The 14,264-nt window shown below is 46.2% G+C and overlaps 1 protein-coding gene across 1 annotated transcript in view; it reads right to left on the bottom strand.

Moving 5' to 3' along the window:
- Nucleotides 1-14,264, bottom strand: part of LOC309567478 (beta-1,4 N-acetylgalactosaminyltransferase 2-like) — a gene marked incomplete at both ends in the record, with an annotated part of 143,029 nt that overhangs the window by 25,386 nt on the left and 103,379 nt on the right. The window contains one exon of the mRNA XM_082272867.1: nucleotides 3,631-3,853. Coding sequence (XP_082128993.1) covers nucleotides 3,631-3,853 — 223 coding nt within the window. The remainder of the gene's footprint in view (nucleotides 1-3,630; nucleotides 3,854-14,264) is intronic.

Consider the following 14,264-nt stretch of genomic DNA (forward strand, 5'->3'; position numbering starts at 1 on the left):
TAGGGAAAAAATATTACATTGCGGCCTAGTCTGCATATTTTACTGTGAGATACACCCTTTGGATACTGTTGTTCTATTCCGCTATTCAATGAACACCCATTTAGGGAAAAAATATTACATTGAGGCCTAGTCTGCATATTTTACTGTGAGATACACCCTTTGGATACTGTTGTTCTATTCCGCTATTCAATAAACACCCATTTAGGGAAAAAATATTACATTGCGGCCTAGTCTGCATATTTTACTGTGAGATACACCCTTTGGATACTGTTGTTCTATTCCACTATTCAATAAACACCCATTTAGGGAAAAAATATTACATTGCGGCCTAGTCTGCATATGTTACAGCGCAACAAAGCACACAGGTCTCGCATGGAGGCCCAGTTTCTGGTGGTGAAGTGGTGCTGTTCCGCAGAGCGACTCATGCGTGTGTGCTGCAGCTGAAACTCCACTATGGCCTGCTGCTGCTCGCACAGTCTGGCCAGCATGTGCAAGGTGGAGTTCCACCTTGTGGGCATGTCACATATGAGGTGGTGAGCGGGAAGGCTGAAGTTACGCTGCAGCGCTGACAGGCGAGCAGCAGCAGGGTGAGAACGCCAAAAGTGCGCACAGATGGCCCGCACTTTCTGCAGCAGCTCTGACATATCGGGGTAATTTCTAAGGAACCTCTGCACCACCAAATTCAGCACATGCGCCAGGCAAGGGATGTGTGTCAAACCGGCTAGGCCCAGAGCTGCTACGAGATTTCACCCATTATCGCAAACCACCTGGCCGGGCTTGAGGCTCACTGGCACTAACCACTCATCGGTCTGCTGTTCAATGCCCCTTCACAACTCCTGCGCGGTGTGTGGTTTTTCCCCCAAACAGGCAAGTTTTAAAACTGCCTGCTACCCCTGGCTGTGCTGAAGTTGGTGGTGAAGGTGTTACGCTGACCGGATGAGGAGGCGGTAGAGGATGAGGAAGTGGAGTAGGAGGAGTTAGGAACAGGAGGCAAACTGAAGCTCACTGCAATCCTCGGTGGTGGAAGGACATACTCCAAACTGCTATCCGCCTCTGGCCCAGCCGCCACTGCATTTACCCAGCGTGCTGTTAGGGAGATATAACGTCCCTGACCGCGCTTACTGGTCCACATATCCGTAGTTAGCTGGACTTTGCCACAGATGGCGTTGCGCAGTGCACACCTGATTTTGTCACCCACTTGGTTGTGCAGGGAAGGGATGGCTTGCCTGGAAAAGTAGTGGCGGCTTGCCACGATGTACTGTGGGACAGCCACCGCCATAAGGCTTTTAAAACTCTGCGTCTCCACCAGACGGAATGACAGCATTTCAAAGGCCAGGAATTTTGAAATGCTGGAATTAAGGGCCAGGGATCACGGGTCGGTAGGGGGGTACTTTCTCTTCCACTCCAGTGTTTGAGAGATAGAAAGCTGAACGCTTCCACAGGACATTGTAGAGATGGTTGTTGGTGACCCAGGTGGTGGTGTTTCTGGCAGATCCTTTGTTTACGGGGTGCTGATCTCACTACAGAGGTGGATGAAGAGGCTGAGACTGCAGCAGAAGAGGAAGCAGGAAGAGCCAGAGACCTTTCTTGGTTTTTGAGGTGTCTACTCCACTGCAGCTCCTGCTTTGCACTTAGATGCCTGGTCATGCAGGTTGTGCTCAGGTTGAGAAGGTTTATGCCTCGCTTCAGGCTCTGATTGCACAGCGTGCAAACCACTCGTGTCCTGTCATCATCACATTTTCTGAAGAACTGCCACGCTAGGGAACTCCTTTGAGCTGGCTTTGGTGTGCTCAGTCCCTTGCTGCGTTGGGCAGTAGCAGGCATAGTGTCTAGGGCATGGCCACTCCGCTTTTGCACCCTGCTCCCTCTTCTGCTGTGCTGGTGGCTCTGTGCGGCCACCGCCTCTTCCTCCAAACTACTCAGGTCACCTGCATGACGTTCATTCATGTGGGGTCGAGGACCTCATCGTCCTCCACATCATCTTCCACCCAGTGTTCACCCCTGCAACCCTTGTCGGTCTCCACAATTCGGAATTACGCAGCAGTTGGCACCTGTGTTTTGTCATCATCCGAGACGTGCTGCGATGGTCCTCCCATGTACTCATCTTGAGACATAAGTGGTTGGGCATCGGTGCACTCAATCTCTTCCACTTCTGGGGCAGGGCTAGGTGGATGGCCCTGGGAAACCATGCTAACAGAGTCATCAAAAAGAAGAAGAGACTGCTGCATGACTTGGGGCTCAGACTACTTGGCTGATTTGCAAGAGGGTGAGGTGAAAGATTGATAGACATCGGCTGCAGGTGCCAACTCTGACCTTTCAGCAGAAGACTGGGTGGGAGACAATGTGAAGGAACTGGAGGCACTGTCAGCAACCTAATCTACTATCGCCGGTACTTGTTCTGGCTTCAACATTTGTAGAGGCACATTAGGCCCTGCCAAATACTGCTGTAAGGTTCTGTCGCCTACTCGCAGCTGAGAAAGGTGTTTTGTGTAGCTGGCACAGAACGACCACGTCCTCTCCTTGCAACAGGAGCTCCACCAGCAGCACCATGACCCAGCACTAACATGGTGGAGCAGTATGTGTGCACACGCCTAGACGTACTGAATGACGGGTCTGCCCCCTTCAACTTCTGGGTCTCCAAATTGGGCACATAGCCTGAGCTTGCCCTTTACGCCTTGGAGGTGCTGGCCTGCCCTGCAGCCAGTGTATTATCTGAACGTGTATTTAGCACGGCTGGGGGCATTATCACAGACAAGTGCAGCCGCCTGTCCAGAGCCAATGTGAACAGGCTCACGTTCATTAAAATGAACCAGGCATGGATCCCACAGGACTTGTCCATACCATGTGCAGAATAGACATGTATACCGGCCTTACCCAGCCATTGTTGTATTTGATCTTTATAACTATTTTGGGGTGTACCCTAATTTAAAAAGAAATAAAATTAAAAACAAAAACCAGTGTTGGCTACCTCGTCCTCCTCCACCGCCACTTCCACCTACATCGCCACATCCACCGCCACCTCAACCTCCTACTCCATATGGGCCTCGTCCTCCTCCTTCACCGCTGCCGCCGCTTCCACCTACACCGCCATATCCACCGCCACCCTATCCTCCTACTCCATATGGGCCTCGTCCTCCTCCTACATCATTCAAGATGAATATTCTTTATTTTTCTGTTTTTATGTTATTTTAAGTTATTTCCCTATCCACATTTGTTTGCAGAACACTTGCCATGCTCTTAAGATGAGTTTGCTGCCATTTGCAGCCCTCTATCTCTTTCCATGTTTATTTTAGAGCCATTTTAGTGCTCAAAAGTTCGGGTCTCCATTGACTTCAATGGGGTTCGGGATCGGGGCAAAGTTCGGGTTAAGTCCAGTTCACGAACCTGGACTTTTTTTTCAAGTTCGGTCGAACCCGCCGAACCCGGACATCCAGGCGTTCGCTCAACTCTATTCATAATTAATATTAATTATGGTAAATATAACAATTTTAATAATTAATATTGTTCTCTTTTACTCTATAGTGACAAAACATTTACAACCATATTGAATAATAAAGATGAACATCATTTATACTGGAAATATGGATTTTCCTGGACATAAAAAAAGAGGATGTAAAACACTGTAATTACCAGTATGTGCTACTCTGTTCAGCTTTGGGTCAAATCCAACACCAAGAACACTCTCTGTTTTGGCCAGGAAGAAATTTATTACTCCTCCAGTCAAGACACAATTAGGAAAACCTTCGATTGGATGGTATCCACCTCCTCGCCAATGTAGACAATCGCCTTCATCATCCCCTTCTTCCCAGATGAGTTTGAAGCTGAAATGGCTACCTGCCACATTACCACCTACCTGCAACAAATGCAAATGTTAAATTAAATTGAACAATGGTACTGATACACAGTTGTCAGTCCTGGCCATGAAATGAACTAAAGACTTTTCTGATTGGAATTGAAAAGAAAGAGACCCTACACTGCATTTAGAGAGTTGCTGTCCCATGACCAAAGCAAAGTTAAATGTATCTCAACCAACTCTTAGTTAGATTAGTAGGAGCCAAGGTGAGCATCTTTTCCTAGAAAAGCCATTTTCCATCAACAGATTGTGAAAATCAAAACACTAAGTAATACATTTCCTTAAAAACAGAGTGGGACCATGCTTCTGAGCTCGTTGCATAGTAACTGTGACAGACCCAACTGGGACAAGAGCTTTTGGAGGGGACTGCAGGGTAGCCTCTTGCCTACTGACTATGGGCCCTGGCATTTGAGGGAGCTACAAGCATTTAGGAAGATGTGCTGTTATACAAAACCGATTCTAAAAAGTTGGGAAACTGTACGAATTGTGAATAAAAACAGAATTGCAATGATGTGGAAGGTTCAAATTTCAACATTTTATTCAGAATACAACATAGATGACATATCAAATGTTTAAACTGAGAAAATGTATCATTTTAAAGGGAAAAATAAGTTGATTTTACATTTTTATGGCATCAACACATCTCAAAAAAGTTGGGACAAGGCCATGTTTACCACTGTGTGACATCCCCTCTCCTTTTTATAACAGACTGCAAATGTCTGGGGACTGAGGAGACAAGTTGCTCAAGTTTAGGAATAGGAATGTTGTCAGTGGTGGGATTCAGCCAGTTCGCACCGGTTCCATAGAACCGGTTACTAAACATTTGGAAGTTCGCCGAACCGCCTTACTGTGACTATCTGTATCATCCGCTCTGGCTCTTTCTGCCTCTGTCCCTGCCTGTGGCCGCGGCAGTGGCGCTCTCCCTCTGCGGGGAGGCGGCCAGAGCCCACACACTGCACTGGTTGTTAGGCTAGAGCTGCTTAGCATCTAGCCACCTGTGACGACACCCCCTTTCTCCTCCAGTCACCGACTATTACAATTTGGCTCCAGCAAAGGGTGGACCCGGGGCGCAGAGCAGTGTGCCCCGGGCCCACCCATTGTGTGACAATAGCGAATGAAAATTCGCTATTGTCACACGGATCCTCCTCCTGGCCAATCAGGAAGCGGGTCTGAGACCCATTTCCTGATTGGCCGAAAGGCAAACCCCATGCCATTGGCCGAGGAGGAGGCGGGAGGACTGAGGACTCGAGGAGACGCGGGGACTGAAGAGAATCCGCTGCTACAGGTAAGTGCACTGGTCTCGGGGGGGGCTTGGCACGCTGTTCACTCTGCATTGAAAGGGGGCACGATGATCTCTGCATTGAAGGGGGCACGCTGGTCTCTGCATTGAAAGGGGGCACGCTGGTCTCTGCATTGAAAAGGGGCACGCTGGTCTCTGCATTGAAAGGGGGCACGCTGGTCTCTGCATTGAAAGGGGGCACGCTGGTCACTGCATTGAAGGGGGCACGCTGGTCACTGCATTGAAGGGGCACACTGGTCAATGCATTGAAGGGGGCGGATGGTCACTGTTTTGAAAGGGGCACGCTGGTGACTGTGCATTGAAAGGGGGCACGCTGGTCACTGTGCATTGAAAGAGGGCACGCTGGTCATTCTGCATTGAAAGGGGGCACGCTGGTCACTGTGCATTGAAAGTCAGAACTGGTTACTAAAATTTTTGAATCCCACCACTGAATGTTGTCCCATTCTTGTCTAATACAGGCTTCTAGTTGCTCAACTGTCTTAGGTCTTCTTTGTCGCATCTTCCTCTTTATGATGCGCCAAATTTTTTCTATGGGCGAAAGATCTGGACTGCAGACTGGCCATTTCAGTACCCGGATCCTTCATCTACGCAGCCATGATGTTGTAATTGATGCAGTATGTGGTCTGGCATTGTCATGTTGGAAAATGCAAGGTCTTTCCTAAAAGAGACAACGTCTGGATGGGAGCATATGTTGTTCTAGAACTTCGATGTACCTTTCAGCTTTGATGGTGCCTTTCCAGATGTGTAAGCTGCCTATGCCACAGGCACTCATGCAACCCCATACCATCAGAGATGCAGGCTTCTGAACTGAGCGCTGATAACAACTTGGGTTGTCCTTGTCCTCTTTAGTCTGGATGAAATGGAGTCCCGGTTTTCCAAAAAGAACTTCAAATTTTTAATCGACTGACCACAGAACAGTTTTCCACTTTGCCACAGTCCATTTTAAATGAGCCTTGGCCCAGAGAAAACGCCTGCGCTTCTGGATCATGTTTAGATATGGCTTCTTTTTTGGCCTATAGAGTTTTAGCTGGCAAAGGAGAATGGCACAGTGGATTGTGTTCACCGACAATGTTTTCTGGAAGTATTCCTGAGCCCATGTTGTGATTTCCATTACAGTAGCATTCCTGTATGTGATGCAGTGCCGTCTAAGGGCCCGAAGATCCAGTATGGTTTTCCGGCCTTGACCCTTACGCACAGAGATTGTTCCAGATTCTCTGAATCTTTGGATGATATTCTGCACTGAAGATGATGATAACTTCAAACTCTTTGCAATTTTTCTCTGAGAAACTCCTTTCTGATATTGCTCCACTATTTTTCACCGCAGCATTGGGGGAATTGGTGATCCTCTGCCCATCTTGACTTCTGAGAGACACTGCCACTCTTAAAGGCTCTTTTTATACCCAATCATGTTGCCAATTGACCTAATAAATTGCAAATTGGTCCTCCAGCTGTTCCTTATATGCACATTTAACTTTTCCGGCCTCTTATTGTTACCTGTCCCAACTTTTTTGGAATGTGTAGCTCTCATGAAATCCAAAATGAGCCAATATTTAGCATGACATTTCAAAATGTCTCACTTTCAATATTTAATATGTTATCTATATTATATTGTGAATAAAATATAAGTTTGTGAGATTTGTAAATTAGTCCATTCATTTTTTACTCACAATTTGTACAGTGTCCCAACTTTTTTGGAATTGGGTTTGTATAATGCAAGATGAAATTACCACAGTTAACAGTCAAGGAAGTCATGTTGGTCTCTGCTAACTTAAAACTCAGTGAGAAGATATATGTGAAAAGAAAGCAGGTTAATGAGATTTGTACAGCCCTGGGTCTTCCTAATACTGGTGCCAAACTGTCTGGATGGTCGCTTGATGGCCGCTGACCTGAGTCACCTAGGTTTGTGACTAGTTGTTAATTAGCTTACTGTTTAAATTACTGTTTATGTTTATTTTAGCTGTTCCTTAGATGTGCTAATGATATTACTGTTTACAGTTTGCCTTGTTTAGAATACTTACCCGATTTTGTGTGGTATATAATCTGTGTGAATTTACAAAATAGTCAGTTCCAGTTTGCACCCAAGCTAGTGTTGTCTAGTTCTTGGGTGCAATGCTCGGCTATAATAACTGGTTCCTGGTTCCAGAGTGTAAGAAACTGTATCTTTGCGGAAGCACAAAAGCAGAGTGCTAGGTGGTCCACCACAGTAATGTTTTTTATTTTTTTTTTATTCTTCTATTATTATTTTTGTTGTGCAGCACCACCAAGAAATTCCTCACCGGGTTACAAGTAATGCAGTCAGTGGGAGATTATAATAAAATCATCCCTAGGGTGCAAACCATGCAGTCAGTGGGAGATTATAATAAATCATCCCTAGGGCAGTGATACAGATGCCCATATTAGAATCAGTTTGGATAGAAGATGACTAAAGGATCATTCCACCTAAAAGTGATGTGATGGTGTCTCTGAAGCCAAGTCAAGTCCCTAGCTTCTTATTGATCTTGGATATTCCAACAATAGGATCTCCCTGCCATAATGATAACTCTGTTCCTGCCTAACTGGTAGATTTGGGTGTTCCTAGCTACCTTTGTGTATTCCAGCTACTCCTGTTACATTCTCCATTATGTAAAATAAATAAAACTTCAACAGAGTGGTAGCCTTTCATAATGGTCACATCAAGTTTAAAGGGCTAGGAAGCCAATCACAGGAATCTCACCAAAAGAATCAATGTGAGATGGGATGACTATCTAACATGCCAGTGAGAGAGAGTAAGTATAATTTAATTTCTGCAAGTGGAAGCGTAAACATGTTGAAGAAATCCACAAAACACCTTAATCCTACAGCACTGCCATCATATCCAACACAAGTAACAAAATAGAGGTTACCAGGAAAAAAGATCTTAAAAAAAACGATAAAATGATTACAGCAGCATTTGATTTTCTTGCAATGAAACAGACTCAGTAAATTAGTATGCTGTTTACAATGACAATAAATGCAACAACCATATATTATAATGTGATTAATTGTTCTGCCACCAGGTGATAGTGTTACTTTTGATTCTTGGGGTCTTTTTAAACTGACACATATTTAAAACGTGTTATGTTTTTGATAAAAAATGCATAGTGTGTTTTAAATGCGTTGCGTTAAAATTTAATGCAACGCCTGTGGGTAGGTGCAGCATGGTGCGGCAGCCAGAAACACTCAGAGTCCAGGTGCAGAGAAAAAACTGTATTGAAATTGTGGTTCAGTAATGCACAACAAGCTCAGCAGAAAGACAACCCACCTGGGCACACTCATAGAATGCAGAAAGATGTGTAGTGGTAGTAGGCCATAGGTGTGGCTGGTCAGTACCTAAGTAGGGAGGCTTCCAGGAAGGATGGCTTGTCTCTACACTTTCCCTACTCATGTGGAACCTCTCCCTGACTCTAAGCACTGTCCCTGTCAGACAGTTAACCTGTCCCTACTCTATTCACACACAAAATGCGTGCCAAGCCCGGGAGCCAGGGTCTTAAATAGACTCTGTCTGATCCAAGATTGCCGCCATAGTCACATGGGGTACCAGAAGCTGTCCCCCTGTAATTCAGGAAACCATAGAGGAGAATGCTGCTGCAGGTGAGTGCCACCCACAGTGGAGAATATAGATTGCATCTGCATCACAACGAAAACAGCAATAAACATGGTTAAGGCAATGATAACAACATTTCAAAAAACATAATTAAAGTACTTTGCAAGAAGCTGTCCATGGTTAGAGTAGCTTTGGAAGGCGAGCTTCACTGTCCACTATGGAATATGCTTTTGCACAGTCATCTTCTGCTGGTAGCACCAGAGCCTCGGGCAGATAGGAGACGTTAGGAGCAGCCACACTCCCTTCACCCAGGCTCAAAGCTTGCTCCTTGAAAGAGCATTGATTGTCAGTTGGGCCTACAGGGGCCTTTGGGCTGTACATAGACACTGTACTAGGATTTCCTTCTTCTGAGTGTGTCAGGGCTGGACGCTCTAGCACAAGAGCAGATAGGTACCATTTGTTGGGTCCAACTTCTTGTACCGGTGGGATAGCCATGGAGTCCGAGACCGCTTTATCTCTGGCAGGTTTGGAAGAACAATCAACATTCAACACACAGAGTCTTAACAAGTTTCAGTGAAGCTGTCTCTTGATAGGATTGGGACCCTCTGATATTACATCATAAGCTAGAGACGGTGGAAAGGGCTGCTTCTTAACCCGATAGGGAGTGCGTTCCCACTTGGGATCCAATTTACTACCTTTCACTTTTGGTATTCTTCACCAAAGACATCTCTCTATTAGGCTCTGGAACGTACTGGGGGCATTACTCAGCCTGCGGGTAAACTCAAACAGTCCCAGGGGAGTGATAAAGGCAGTCTTTTCATGGCCTTGGCCCCTCACTGGGACTTACCAGTAGACGCTTGCCTAATTAAGGGTGGAGAAATACTTAGCTTGGCCCAGTGCCTTGAGGGCCTCCTCCAACCTGGGTAAAGGGTAGGCATCCTGGTGGGTACAGACATTTAACTTGCGGTAGATCTTACAGAATTGTAGACGTCCATCATTCTTGCGCACCAGGACCACAGGAGAAGCCCATGGCTCTCCCGAATCACACTGCTCTGTAGCATGTTTTGCAAAGCCAGTCCTTGACCTCTGGGCACGGAGTTGGGTAGATGTGGCAGTATCGCTCCCGATTGGATGAATAACTCCCCTTAGGAATCAGATGGTCGATGGCCTTGGTGTAACTGTAGTTTTTTAGGCTGTGGAAAAGACCAGTAGGTGTTTCTGTAGCAGTTGGTGAAGTAGCCATTGCTAAGAAAGAGAATAGTCCCAGAAGGGGATGACCAGCAGTCCCAGCAGTAGTTTGTAATGGGACTCGTCTAATATGGCCATGGCTGCCTGTAGTGGGGTGCAAACGGCTTCTATTTCTGGTTGGGCCTCGGATATACGGTGATGGGTTACCACCTACGGTGGCATGGTTGGGTAGTGAAATCTGGGTTGTCCCCAGGTTGATGAGCTGCACCAGTACTTTCCCCTTGTGGATCTTGGATAAGATTCAAGCAACCAGCCACTCCCCTGAAATCCTTGCGTCCTTGTGGGTTTCCAAAATTACTCTGCCCCTTGAAGCTCTTTTTGAGCCCTGATATGCAGAGATCCGACTAGCTCTTATAGGAGGGGTGCCAGGAGTAACTTTTGTTTGGAAGGTATGCAGACAATGCCCACCTGTTTAGGCCGTTTCCTTGCTGCCTTATGGTGGGTCTCATAAGCCTATATCATGTTGAGCTTGCAGTCTACAGGCCACACACGCTGGCCTGAATGCTCTAATTTTGCCAGAAAGCAGGGTAAGTCCAAGTCCTTCAGTACGCTCATGCCCAGCGCAATAGGTACCACTGAACTTACTAGGCCACAGGTCACTATGACCCCCACTAGCTCCACTATCTGGTCATCTATCTGAATCTTCAACCAGGTGACACCTTCTACCAGGATTCTATTGGCTGCCTTGGGGGATAACCAAGAGGGGTCCAGCTGGTCTTGCATCCCGAACTGCTGGGCGTATAAGTCATACTCCATGACAGTGACCTCAGGACTCCTGTCATTCAAGCATGGGACTTCTTGTCATTTAATGAGGGCAGTCACTACTGGACTTGGCACGACCATTGTTTGCTGGGACCTTGTGCTGACTGTTCCAGGGGCAAATGGAGGAACAGCTGGAGGAACAGCACAGGAGGTAGAGGAAAATGGTGGAGGGTTCCTGAACACTATTCAGGAAATGGAGTCTCCCTTAAGTGGAAGAATCTTTTGCTTTTCAGCAGGTTCTGCGGATGAGGACGATGGTGAGGACTCTGTACCTGGACCTGTAAAAGGTAAAAGTGACTGAGAAGCCATGCTTTAAAAAAAAAAACTGTCAGTATGGACTCAAGCATGCAGTGCAGCATTGAGAGCAGCATGGACAGCAGTGTCTGCACAAGGCTCTGCAGTAAAAATGGCTGCTGTACCTACAGGATTAGACTGTGCTACTAAGATATCTGTGACTCTGAACTCTGCTGCTATGAATTCTATGTCTCTGGACAATGACAGTAAGAAAACTATAATTGTGAATTCTGCTGGGGGGAAGGGAAAGGGATCTGCCATTTTTTCTGAACAGTCCCCACTGGTTACTGCAGGTATAGCAGATAATGGTGGGAAAGGAAATTACAGCTGCACTGTGAAAGTTGTTACTGAAATCCCAGGAAGAGTGACAAGGAGTGGAAAGATTTTATCTAAGAGTATGTTGGGGGAGGAGGAGGTGAAGACAGCAGCATCTGGTGTAAGTGGGTCTGCTGGGAGCAGTAGTGCCATGGATAGGAAAATCATAGTTGCCAACATATGAAAAAAAATTTTCAGGGACACTTTGCAGCACAGCTGTCAATTACACACCACACCCACTTCCCTGAAGCTACGCCCACTCCGCATAATTAATCTCCACCTATTTATCAGATTATAGGGTCTACTCAATAAAGAGAGAAGTACAGAAACTACTGTTGGGAATCGGTGCGACGTTGCACAGATTCAGATGGTGCCATTGCATTGTATGTCAAATCAGTGGGGCTAATAGAGGGGTGCCCACCTATATGAAAACAAGTCACATCTGGGTGAGGCAAGATGGTTTTTATAGAGAAAAAGGTATTTATTCAGAATTACCCCATTAAATACATGGCAGTTAGGGGGATAGAATTGTTGCCAAACTTCACAACTTCATTATAAACTTTGCTGATGATTGTTTAGTAAATAAAGTTCTGACCCAAATAAGAAGCTGTGTGAGAAAGGGGCTAATTTCAGCAGTGAAATAAGAAGCACACTTCAGCATCCTAAACAAAACATGAGGCCTCTGCATTGTAAGATCAGTGATGAGAGAGACGACTTACCTGAACTACTTACCCATCACCCCAACCCTGACCTGTAACCCCTCCAATCACCCCAACCTTAACCCCCCCTCAATCACCCCAACCCTGACCTATAACCTCTCCATCGCCCCATCCCTGACCTGTGATCCCTCTATCACCCCAGCCCTGTGACCCCCTCTGTCACCCCAGCCCTGAACTACCCTTACCTGAACATTGTGGGATGATCTCTCTGAATCGCATATATACGGAATTTGGGGCCCAATTCACACCAGAAACTGGGTTTCATGCAAATGTGCTGTGCGTTTTTACGTACATTCAGCAGGGCTCAAAATTTGAAGTCCTGAGCTACTAGCCAGTCTTTAGGAGTTACTCGCCAGCAGTTTCCCCACCCAACCCCTACCTTGACCCACCCCAAATTCTGCCCCTAAACACGGCCTTGTAAATGATCTCACTGTTAAAAGGTTTTATTCAGAATCAAGTTACAAAAAAAAAAATTTTAAACAACAACTTTAACATGTTTAAAACAGTATAAACATGATATGTATACAACGACAATACCCATACCAAGTTTACACTTGAAAAGTCAATATGGCATGACAAAATATCATCCCCACTGGGATACAGTTGAAAAACAAGTTCTGCTATGTATGCCACAGAGAAATCTCAGAGACTGCAGATGTACTACAACAGGAGATGGTCAGAGACTGCAGGCGTACTACAGGAGATGGTCAGAGACTGCAGACATACTGCAGGAGATGGTCAGAGACTGCAGACGTACTGCAGGGGATAGTCAGAGACTGCAGACATACTACAGGAGATGGTCAGAGACTGCAGACATAGTACAGGAGATGGTCAGAGACTGCGGATGTACTACAGGAGATGGTCAGAGACTGCAGACGTACTACAAGAGATGGTCAGAGACTGCAGACATACTGGAAGAAAGGGTCAGAAACTGCAGACATACTGCAGGAGATGGTCAGAGACTGAAGACATACTGCAGGAGATGGTCAGAGACTGCAGACATACTGCAGAAGATGGTCAGAGGCTGCAGACAGAATACAAGAGATGGTGAGAGACTGCAGACAGAATACAAGAGATGGTGAGAGACTGAAGACAGAATACAAGAGATGGTAAGAGACTGCAGACAGAATACAGGAGATGGGGAGAGACTGCAGACATAGTACAAGAGATGATAAGAGACTGCAGACAGAATACAGGAGATGGTCAGAGACTGCAGACGTACTACAGGAGATGGTCAGAGACTGCAGACGTACTACAGGAGATGGTCAGAGACTGCAAACATACTGGAAGAGAGGGTCAGAGACTGCAGATGTACTGCAGGAGATGGTGAGAGGCTGCAGACAGAATACAGGAGATGGTGAGAGACTGCAGACATACTGCAGGAGATGGTCAGAGGCTGCAGACCGAATACAGGAGATGGTGAGAGACTGCAGACAGAATACTGGAGATGGGGAGAGACTGCAGACATAGTACAAGTGATGGTGAGAGACTGCAGACAGAATACAGGAGGTGGGGAGAGACTGCAGACATAGTACAAGAGATGGTGAGAGACTGCAGACATAGTACAAGAGATGGTGAGAGACTGCAGACCGAATACAGGAGATGGTGAGAAACTGCAGACAGAATACAGGAGATGGGGAGAGACTGCAGACAGAATACAGGAGATGGTCAGAGACTACAGACCGAATACAGGAGATGGGGAGAGACTGCAGACAGAACACAGGAGATGGTGAGAGACTGCAGACAGAACACAAGAGATGGTGAGAGACTGCAGACAGAACACAAGAGATGGTGAGAGACTGCAGTCATACCGTAGTACAGGAGATGGTCAGAGACTGCAGACATAGTACAAGAGATGGTCAGAGACTGCATACAAACGGTAGTACAGGAGATGGTCAGAGACTGTGGACAGAATACAAGACAGTAATTGGTTTACAAGTCTGTGGAGCTACTCCTGCAAAGATAACATTAAAAGGTCAAACAAATCATGGAGGGATGAGATACAACTCTGGCACACATAGCTCAATAGAAACAGCTGAATGAAGACAATTACATGTCACATACTCCCTATCTAATGCTGCAGCATCTTCCAGAAATCTAATTCTCATCATTATCAGTGTGTTTATCCTTTGTGCAGTGTACATACTGGTAAAAACAAAGATAAGAAGCAGTGTGAGAACAGCGAGGGGACGCCATTCCAGATCAGTGTGT

The sequence above is a fragment of the Pelophylax lessonae genome (genome assembly GCF_965119305.1).
Source record: "Pelophylax lessonae genome assembly, chromosome: 11".
In the NCBI taxonomy this organism is placed as follows: domain Eukaryota; kingdom Metazoa; phylum Chordata; class Amphibia; order Anura; family Ranidae; genus Pelophylax; species Pelophylax lessonae.